At 45.1% G+C, this 11,387-nt stretch overlaps 1 protein-coding gene across 1 annotated transcript; it reads left to right on the top strand.

Moving 5' to 3' along the window:
• The first annotated feature begins 298 nt into the window (after positions 1-298).
• Positions 299-1,354, top strand: LOC136624391 (probable G-protein coupled receptor 148). Its single transcript, XM_066598399.1, has one exon. The coding sequence runs from the start codon at positions 299-301 to the stop codon at positions 1,352-1,354; it is 1,056 nt and encodes a 351-aa protein (XP_066454496.1).
• The last annotated feature ends 10,033 nt before the right edge of the window (positions 1,355-11,387 follow it).

Here is an 11,387-nt window from a genome sequence, read left to right as displayed (position 1 = left end):
GTAATCAGCCAGCCATCCCATCTGTTTCTTTGTTGTTATAGTAGAGATATTGGATTCTCAACTTTAAGCGCAAGGACAAGCAAGTACACACAACTCAGAGATGTTTCGTCTCAGAGCCCTGGAAGACACCAGATTATAGGACATTCAGGAAGGAAAAGAGAATCTGATAATAATGAAGCTACCTTGGAAAATCAACCTTACATCCAGTTGTGTCTGTTGGAGCACAGAAGAAACGCAAGAATGAAACTTTTGGGCAGCGTTTAGCCTAGAAGAACGGTTCACTCTGAGGAGAAGAACCATGAACACATCAGAATGCAGTCTGCCCAAATTAGTCAACGCTTCAATCATGCTGCAAAGAGAGAACTCCGTCAATCGCACCTTCAAAATTGACCCACCGACACAACACATGATTCGGGAGTGGATAATCTATCCGTCTTACTCGGAAATGCACTTGTTTCTTATACCAATAATCTTTTGCTGTGTGACAGCACTCTTCATTACTCCTTGTATAATATTCTCCATTTACTCCAACATCAGCATGCGCAAGGAAACAAGGTTCATATTGCTGGGAAACATAGTGCTCTACGACTTGATATACCTCATATTGTATACTGTAATTGCGATATGTAATAGCCTGAACTGGAAGATGCCAGAATATATATGTATTCTGCTTCTCTTTTTGTTGGCTGTTACCTACTGGGGAGGAGTACTTACCACCGCTTCGATGGTGGTGGACACCTACTTGGCAGTTCTATGGCCTCTTCACTATATATCATTACTTCCAGCACGGAGAACTAAGAAATTATTAATACTGCTTTGGTTCTCAGCATTTTTCTTCCCTGCAGTCGTGTTCTTAACCTTGTATTTCACTCAAGAACCTCCACCATGTCCTCTTGAACTATGCTCCCTACCGATGATCCTACTTATGGCGTTACATGGAGACGATGCACTTAAACTTTGCTATATCCTGGGTGTTATTATATTTCTTGTATGCTTCTCCTTAATCTTCTGCTGTTATATAGTTTTATACTATAAAACAAGGGAAACTGGGATCTGGAAAAGCATTTCTTCAAGGGCCAGTGTAACTTTTTTACTGCATCACACCATATTGTTCTTTTATTTGAGCCCACTTCTCCTGCTGTTGTCAGAATCATTGCTCTATATGGGTAGGGTAATTGGTTTAAGAACAGGATTATGGATAACACTGACAATCTGCAATGTGTTACTTGTACTACCAAAAGCGGCATCGCCTTGTTTGTATGGGCTTCGGTATAGGAAAATATATAAGTCCCTGAAGCTCTTTTTAAGACTGAGAAAACACAGACATATTGAACCACTTATATCACATAGGTAAGATGTGAGGTGGCCATGTTTGACAACGTGAAGTGGAGTTATTAGTGGGCTGTTCTTCATAGGATAGGTTTTGGTAAGAAATTCTTGGCATGGGTAAAACTGCTCTTTTTAATGCCAAGAGCAAGAGTGATGGTAAATGGTCATATTTTGAGACAGATAGCGTTAGACAGTAAAAAAAATAGGCAAGGGTATCCCTGGCTGGTTTGATAAGGCAATCCCCTGATTCAAGTATGGGGATAATTTGTTGAGTAAATAAATGAGTCCTGTAATGTCCATTTGTGTTATATTTGGTAAGATGTCGGATCTTACTATTAATTGTGGGAAATCTATGATTCTCTATTTAGATCCCTTGCTGGTGGACTATTCATTGGAACATATGCAATTACAAATACTGAAAGAATTCAAATATTTGGGAGTTGTGGTATCTTCTAAGCCTCAAGACTATATTTCGGCCACTCTGCTTTCCTTGGTACAAAACTTTAAGGATGAGATCAAGGTCTGGAATTGTCTCCCATTGTCGATAAAACTGTTTTGATGCTACAATATACTTCACAGCTCTCCTGTTTGGATTCCATCATGATATTTTTTTTAGACTTCTTACGAGTTTATTGTGGAATAAGAAGTCTGCTGGAATTACATTGGAGATCTTTCAAAAGGAAGAATGGTCTGGAGCATTGGCAATTCCAAATGTTTGGATATACTTTTTGGCATCTCAGTTGCAACACTTGAAGGTGTGGGTAAAAAGAAATGAGGTGGGGTTGGATGGTAGATTAATTTCTAAAATGACAAGTTGTAGCCCCCAATAATTGTATGTGAGAGTGGGATGAAAGAAGGAAAAGGGATTATATCTAACAATTATTTTAAGAATTAAATTATGGAATAAATGTAAGCAGATTTTGCAACTAGATGGAGGAACCCTGAATTGCCAGAGCTTTTAAGGTTGGAGGGATTTTCCCCATGGGAGAAGAGACGAGTAATCTTTTTGAAACAGATACATTCTGGGGGTCTTTTTTATAGTTTACAATTTAGAGACCTTAATGATGTTCCACATAGTTATTTTTTTTTCAGTTGCGACATGCGTTTACTGCTCAGGCCTGGTCAGTACCTATGCTTTTGGTACGACACCCTTTGGTGAAATTTCTTGGGTGTTCTAGAGCTACGGTTAAAGCTAGAGCTAGAGTTTTCAGCATAAAAAACATAATTTGGCTGCCCAGATGATAGCAGGGACCGCATGCTGTGATTATCCATGGGAGTGCTGATAACATTGTTTTCAGCTCCTGTCCCATGGGAGAACAATGGAGCTGTATGCAGATAACAGACCACCTGCTACCTGCTGTTATCTGCATACAGCAAAGGGCGGCTCATTTATACGCAAATGAAGCTAATAAACTAGTAATGGGCATTAGTAATTTATGCAAAATGATCACTTAAACTGTCATTCTCCCTATTTTTTGAACAAATTTTGAGCAATCATCTTTGCATGTAAATGGGGTTTACATCCCAGAACGTGTATATTGGGTATTGTTGATGGACTTGATGGGTATACTCATTAGGGAATTCAGAGAGCATTGTACCAGGCACAGAAGCTGATTACTCCCTGTTGGATACAGCCTGCCCCACCGACAGTAGGAGATTTTGTCACTAAGATAAAAGAGGTTATATATTCGGAAATGGGGATATATAAGGTGAGAAGGTGGAGAAGAGTTAAGGCCCATTTACATGCAAAAATAATCTTTCAAACTACTGTCAAATTGAAAGATTTTGTGATTTGTTTGCATTAAGTGTTATTAGCCATTAACACTTTATCATATTAATTTGCATGTAAAGGGGCCTCTATTGCTCTGCTTGTGGCTGACAGCAGATTACAATGTTATCTGTCGACTCCCATGGAGATAGCAGCATGCAGTCTACTGAGAGATAGTTTATCTCTCACTAGCTGAAAGATGGATTTTAAGTTCACGTTAAAATCATCTTTCAAACAAAAAGTGCACGATGCCCGAGTTTACTTGTAACAATTATCGCTCGTTTTTGGTCACTTTAATGAATTTTGAGCGATAATCGTTATGTGTAAATGGGCCTTTAGGTTTTTCTTTTTTTGGGTGGGGATGGGGCTTATTATGATTTGTTTAAATATAGTTATGATTAGTTGTATTGTTTGAGTCGGGTAATGATATGTTGTATGTATATTATGCTTATACATGTAGAAATGTGTAGAAATTAAGGTGTAATTTCATTCAAAAACATAACTTCAATGAAAATGATCCGATTTAAAAAAAAAAAAAATGTTAATGTTGGGTAAAGATAGTTGCAGAAGTTTGCTGGAGCGAAACGGCATCTGATAGGCTCTCCGATTCATGCTAGCACAGTTTCTGTAATACTCTGGGTAATATACAAGAGGTGGGCTGATATTTCAATATGTGAGGCACCAACAACTTGCCACCAAAAATTAACATTTGGTAGTATGTCAGTAAATATAATATCCATAATATGGGGCTATGCAGCTTTATGGTCTTGGTGCTAAATGACCATATCTAAACATTATCTATGTATACGGCCCGATGGGGCACAGAGGTTGTATAGCTCTTGAACTGAGCAGCAGGACAACTTTTTGTGTAGATAATTAAATTATCTCAAGTCTTTTATTGTTTAATGTTCTTTTAAGAATGTTTTAGGTCTGAGATTATTTTAAATAAACCTTCAAGGTTGTAAAAGTGACATAATATAATGAACAAACTCTTTTGTGTCCTCTCTTGATCAAATTATACTTAAAGGGAATCTGACACGTCCCCACAGCACCATAAACTAAGAGAGGCAGGTAATGTGGTTTTATACTCACCTGCTTTTGGCGTCCTCCTCTGAAATTGTCGTGTGGCACGAAATTCTGATTCTTTTCAGAGTCCCACGTTCTTCTATACAGGTTTGTGGGAGAGTGCACACACAGGACTCTGCAAAAGAGTTTGGTTGTCTTGCCATGCGCCCACTTCACTGATAGTGCTTGATCCTGCAAGCGGGTGAGTATACAAAATGCATCACCTGGCTCCCTGTCACATCCCCATAAGTGTTACTTTTGTGCAGGTCTTATTCACCTTGCCTACACGAATCTAATATGTTTATAACTAAGGGGAAATATATAGGGATATACACACGATCAGACACCATTCACACCAAACATAAAACAAACATCCTATCACCTAATGACAAAAGGGGTTACACCAAACATAACCCAAATGTGCAAGCAAAAAGCGAAAACAGGGACATAGACCCTACACAACACCAGGTGGCCAAATACTTACCAAAGTACGAAAACAACAAGGCAGGTGGAAATATCACTTAGAATGAGGTATTGGTTCATATTTTGGCCAAAATACCTAAGCTCACAAGCCCACATCAAGAGTCCTCATTATCTTGTGAGTCCCTACACTAATAAGACAACTGAACCACAGAAAAGGGAACCCTGTCTACAAGTGGAGTGATCATCCCAATAAGGACGGCTCCACATTGGAACCTAGGGACACCGATCTCACCTAGATATGAATAGACAGGAACACCAGACAAGGACGCAACACACCTGCAGATGCAGGGGAACACTAACATAGGACATAATACACACCAGGAATCTGCACACATACAGACATAAACTGAACAAGACATTGTTCATATCAGGTGTCTCACACAAACAGGCAGACACTGAACAAGACAGTGTTCACACCAGGTCTCTGCATTCCTACAGACACAAGGAAATCAAACCCAGGACCTTCTGCAACAATGCATACACCAAAACAGGATATAGTTTAAATGTCCACACCCACACACGTAAGGGGGAGAGTGTCAGACATCACCCATCTGACAGAGAAGGGGCAAGGTGTCAGACATCACTCATCTGACAGTGTAAAGGACATGCGATGTCTGGAATCACACCTGACCGAAGAGTGAGGGAGCAGGGGCCCGCAGAACATGCCAACAGGTGTCCAGACTATCTTCAGGGAGATCCTCACCTATTGCGAATGTCCCCAGTTGTTCCCCTTTACTCCCCACTGTGGGGACGCTTCCCCCACATCAGAATGAATGAAGCTGTAGCCATGTATGCTCTTCCACTGCTTCACTCATTTCCATCGGGCTGATGGAAATAGCCAAGTGCGTATACTCAGCAGGTCCCATTGAAAATGAATGGAGCGGTACTGTGGCCATAGCTCCATTCAATCTCCTCCTCCTGTGGAGAGTGGGTGGGTGGGGTTAAGAACCACACCAATCAGATTTTTTTCACCTATCCTATAGAGAGGTGATAATGGTTAACCCCTTCCCGCTGCAGGGTGTAAGTTTACGTCCTGGCAGCGGGGTACTTCCCGCAACAGGGCATAAACTTACGTCCTGGGGATAGCACGGGATCACATATGATCCCGCGCTATCCCGCAGTGGGAGCCGGCTGCCAGTCACAGCCGCCGTCCCGCTGCAACAGTGGGGGGGCATCGGAGATGCGCCCCCCACTGTTAACCCCGTCCCTGCCGCGATCTAAGTAGATCGCGGCAGGGAAAGAGTTCACAGAGGGAGCGCACTCCCTCTGTGTCTCCGACCGGCTCTCGCGATGTTATCGTGAGAGCCCGGCCTGTCGCCATGGTAACAGGACGCCATACGATGGCGTCCTGTGTTACCAGTGCCTGAGATCGCTGTATAAGCTTATGACAGCGATCATCAGGGCAGTGGTCAAAGTCCCCCAGGGGGACACAAATGTTGTAAAAAAAGAAAAAGATTTTAAAAAAATGAATTAAAAAAATGTAAATAAAAAGAGTAAAAAAACCATTTTTTTAATGCTTTTTCTCAGATTAGCATAAAAAAAGGTAAAAAAAAAATAAACCCCCACATATTTGGTATTGTCGCGTCCGTAACGACGCGTACAATAAGTTGCACATGCTTTTGACTGTGTACGGACAAAAACGCCTAAAAAAACCGCTAAAAAACTGAGGCAAAATGCCAATTTTTAGCATTTTGCCTCACTAAAAACGCAATAAAAGTGATCAAAAAAGCCGTATGTACCTCAAAATGGTACCCGTAAAACTACAGCTTGTCTCACAAAAAATAAGCCCTCAGAAAGCTTCGTACATAAAAAAATAAAAAAGTTACAGGACTTTGAATGCAGCGATTTAGAAAAAAAAAAGATTTCCAAAAAAGGTGTTTTTATTGCAGAAAAGTGGAAAAACCTAAAAAAAATGTAAGAATTTTGGTATCCGTACCGGTCCGCAGAAAAAATGGATTGTGTCATTTATGCTGCATGATTAACGCTGTAAAAAAAAATTAAAATCTATGGCAGAATTGATGCGTTTTCTCTCCCTGCTATCATAAAAAAAAAATTTAAGTTTTACAATATAGTTAATGTACCCAAAAATGACGCCGATAAAAACTACAGTTCGCCATGCAAAAAACAAGCCCTCATACGGCCGCGTCGACGGAAAAATAAAAAAGTTATGGCTTTTGATAAACAGAGAAGAAAATCTGCCAAAAATTGTTGCGTCCTTAATAGAGATGAGCGAGCGTATTCGGAAAAGCACTACTCGCTCGAGTAATTTGCTTTATCCGAGTATCGCTGTGCTCGTCCCTGAAGATTCGGGTGCCGCTGCGGCTGACAGGTGAGTCGCAGCGGGGAGCAGGGGAGAGCGGGCGGGAGAGAGGGAGAGAAAGATCTCCCCTCCGTTCCTCCCCGCTCTCCCCTGCAGCTCCCCGCTCCGTGCCGGCACCCGAATCTTCAGGGACGAGCACAGCGATACTCGGATAAAGCAAATTACTCGAGCGAGTAGTGCTTTTCCGAGTACACTCGCTCATCTCTAGTCCTTAAGCCCAAAATAGGCCATGTCATGAAGGGGTTAATCTTGGTACAACCCCTTTAACTTTGATTTCTGGTGCATTTAGCTTAGTAAATCTTCCCCAATGTTTCAGTGATTTGTAATTCAACCATCTTGCTGTATGTGCACAAAAAAAGCACTATTAGTACATATATATATATTACCTGCTTCCCTGAAAATAAGACCTACGGGTATATGAATGCATTGGATTGGTTATATAACCACATAGATATGCTGTGAAACTTTTTGACTAAAAGAAAGAATATACAGTAGGCTATATAATATGTAATAGTTAACATGGCAGCAATGAACTAGACTGTGACTATTTTTTCACCACGGGCCATTTTTTTACATAGTTTCTATATAGCAGACACATATCAGGATCTTGTATATCAGATAAAAGGGTTTTCTTGGCACATGCAGATAATTCTTATTTATTGTATAATGAACTTGCAGCTTACTGTGCGCTTCAAAGATTCTGCTTGATCTAAATAAAAGGCACAGAAACATTCATTGTTTACTTCCAGAAGTTGAATACTTCTTTTCATTTAGCCAAGAACTGAAACACATTGTATGGGGGACACATACATATTTAAGATATGGATGCTGCGTTTTTCCGCCTTCTCTTTGCTGCTTGCTCGCTGGTACCTTTTTGCTCCCCTTTTTATTTACAAAGCTGAGAAATAAGAAAATATCAAATTGTGGGTTTTAATTATGAAATGTTGCATGGAAACAGAACAGTTGCACCAAGCAACAACCGGTACTGGTTTATCTTGTCTCCCCCACAACTATAGGTGGAGACCTGGGATTGTCCTGGGGGAGTGAAAGGGTACGCCCACAGCTGGCGATAGGCTACCTTAAATTCCTCCCCAGACTGAAGCTGACAATGTTGGTGGCGGTGCTCCTATATAAGTTCTCCGCTGGGTTAATTTCTCAGCTGCTAGCATCCCTGTCACCCTTCTGCCATGTAAGGTCCCCACTGGCCTTATTTGTACGCTGCTAGTGCCGCTGTTGCGACTGGTGCTGTCGGACTTCTGCCATGTCAGCTGCCCCCTCGGCTGGTTACTCCGCTTATAGCACCGTGGTTGCTAGTGGTGCTGAAAGGGTGTCTGTGCCGGCCTGGCATCTTAACTCCAGAAGCCAGCATGACCGCTCCAATCCGCTGCTGTGACTGTCACCGCCGGACTCCCTGCAATGTCCCCCACTGTCATTCTCACCGCCGTTCTCCGTGTGCTCCCCTCGACTTTGTGACTTTCACCGCCGGGATCCCTATAATGTTCCTTCCCCAGTGCGATCGGCTACGTACTCCCTCACCATCCTTTTACAGTGCTCCCGCCAACTCAGCCTTGACTGGGGACCGGTGACACAGTCTTGCTGGGGAGCCAGAAAGCTGGCAAAGGCCTTGGATAATGGTCCCCTGCCTGCGCTGTACATGCTGCCTGATCTCTGCGCCTCCCCTGCTACCTGGCCCTCGGAACTGCGCCTTCGGCCACTAGCGCTGTCGGATGGGAAGTTTACCATCAGTTTGTCCACCAGCGCCCTGTGGTATAGCATCATTCTCGAACCCCTTTCCTCTTCGGGAATGAGAGTGGAAAGGTTCTCCTTATACCGTGGGTCGAGCAGTGTGTACACCCAGTAATCCGTAGTGGCCAGAATGCGTGTAACGCGAGGGTCACGAGAAAGGCATCCTAACATGAAGTCAGCCATGTGTGCCAGGGTACCTGTACGCAACACATGGCTGTCCTCACTAGGAAGATCACTTTCAGGATCCTCCTCCTCCTCCTCCTCCTCAGGCCATACAAGCTGAAAGGATGACAGGCAAGCAGCATGTGTACGCTCAGCAGTGGGCCAAGCTGTCTCTACCCCCTCCTCCTCATGCTCCTCCCCCTCCTCCTCCTCCTCCTCAGGCCATACACGCTAAAAGGATGACAGGCAAGCAGCATGTGTACCCTCAGCAGTGGGCCAAGCTGTCTCTTCCCCCTCCTCCTCCTCCTCAACGCGCTGAGATATAGAGATGAGGGTGCTCTGACTATCCAGCGACATACTGTCTTCCCCCGCCTCCATTTCCGAGTGCAAAGCGTCTGCCTTTATGCTTTGCAGGGAACTTCTCAAGAGGCATAGCAGAGGAATGGTGACGCTAATGATTGCAGCATCCCCGCTCAGCATCTGGGTAGACTCCTCAAAGTTTCCAAGGACCTGGCAGATGTCTGCCAACCAGGCCCACTCTTCTGTAAAGAATTGAGGAGGCTGACTCCCACTACGCCGCGCATGTTGGAGTTGGTATTCCACAATAGCTCTACGCTGCTCATAGAGCCTGGCCAACATGTGGAGCGTAGAGTTCCACCGTATGGGCACGTCGCACAGCAATCGGTGCACTGGCAGATTAAACCGATGTTGCAGGGTCCGCAGGGTGGCAGCGTCCGTCTTGGAGTTGCAGAAATGTGCGCTGACCCGGCGCACCTTTCCGAGCAGGTATGACAAGCGTGGGTAACTTTTCAGAAAGCGCTGAACCACCAAATTAAAGACATGGGCCAGGCATGGCACGTGCATGAGGCTGCCGAGCTGCAGAGCCTCCACCAGATTACGGCCGTTGTCACACACGACCATGCCCGGTTGGAGGCTCAGCGGCGCAAGCCAGCGGTCGGTCTGCTCTGTCAGACCCTGCAGCAGTTCGTGGGCCATGTGGCTCTTCTCTCCTAAGCTGAGTAGTTTCAGCACGGCCTGCTGACGCTTGCCCACCGCTGTGCTGCCGTGCCGCGCGACACCGACTGCTGGCGACGTGCTGCTGCTGACACATCTTGATTGCGAGACAGAGGTTGCGTAGGAGGAGGAGGAGGGTGGTTTAGTGGAGGAAGCATACACCGCCGCAGATACCACCACCGACCTGGGGCACGCAATTCGGGGGGTGGGTAGGACGTGAGCGGTCCCTGGCTCTGACTCTGTCCCAGCCTCCACTAAATTCACCCAATGTGCCGTCAGGGAGATATAGTGGCCCTGCCCGCCTGTGCTTGTCCACGTGTCTGTTGTTAAGTGGACCTTGGCAGTAACCGCGTTGGTGAGGGCGCGTACAATGTTGCGGGAGACGTGGTCGTGCAGGGCTGGGACGGCACATCGGGAAAAGTAGTGGCAACTGGGAACCGAGTAGCGCGGGGCCGCCGCCATCATGCTTTTGAAAGCCTCCGTTTCCACAAGCCTATATGGCAGCATCTCCAGGCTGATCAATTTGGCAATGTGCATGTTTAACGCTTGAGCGTACGGGTGCGTGGCGGCGTACTTGCGCTTGCGCTCAAACAGTGGCGCTAGCGACGTCTGGACGCTGCGCTGAGAGACATTGCTGGATGGGGCCGAGGACAGCGGAGTTGAGGGTGTGGGTGCAGGCCAGGAGACGGTAGTGCCTGTGTCCTCAGAGGGGGATTGGATCTCAGTGGCAGGTTGGGGCACAGGGGGAGAGGCAGTGGTGCAAACCGGAGGCGGTGAACGGCCTTCGTCCCACCTTGTGGGGTGCTTGGCCATCATATGCCTGCGCATGCTGGTGGTATTACGAGTAGAGCAGAAACAGAACGCTGTAATTAAATGTGCCGCTTATTGGCCTGTGGTTGGAGGCTGACTTCGCTTACGGAATGCACAGCAGAGCCAGAAAAGACTTTTGCACAAGCCTGCTGTAACACTTAGCTGGCTGCGTATTAATTAGGACTGCTACCCCCAGCACAGAAGCAGTACACTGAGGACGGTCACAGGCAGCCCAAATAGAAAGTTTTTTCCCAAATTTTTTAGGAAAAGCCCACGGCCTATATAGACAGTATATCTCTTTCAGCTTTTTCACTGTCCCTGCCTCACCACTACTTGCCCTAAACTATGTAAAATTACTGCAGACTGTTTCCCTCTGGACAGGATGACAGCGGTGATATAACGGCCAACGCAGAGCCAGTAAAGAATTTTGCACAAGCCTGCTGTAACACTTAGCTGGCTGCGTATTAATTAGGACTACTACCCCCAGCACAGACGCAGTACACTGAGGACGGTCACAGGCAGCCCAAATAGAAAGTTTTTTCCCAAATTTTTTAGGAAAAGCCCACGGCCTATATAGACAGTATATCTCTTTCAGCTTTTTCACTGTCCCTGCGTCACCGCTACTTGCCCTATACTATGTACAATGACTGCAGACTGAGGACGCAATGCTCTGCACGGCCGATATACAAA

This window comes from Eleutherodactylus coqui, chromosome 1 (assembly GCF_035609145.1).
Source record: "Eleutherodactylus coqui strain aEleCoq1 chromosome 1, aEleCoq1.hap1, whole genome shotgun sequence".
In the NCBI taxonomy this organism is placed as follows: domain Eukaryota; kingdom Metazoa; phylum Chordata; class Amphibia; order Anura; family Eleutherodactylidae; genus Eleutherodactylus; species Eleutherodactylus coqui.
This window is presented reverse-complemented; position numbering and strand designations above follow the sequence as displayed.

Bases quoted from the DNA above. Each gene is read 5' to 3' on its own strand.
- LOC136624391 (XM_066598399.1), top strand. From the start codon at position 299: ATGAACACATCAGAATGCAGTCTGCCCAAATTAGTCAACGCTTCAATC.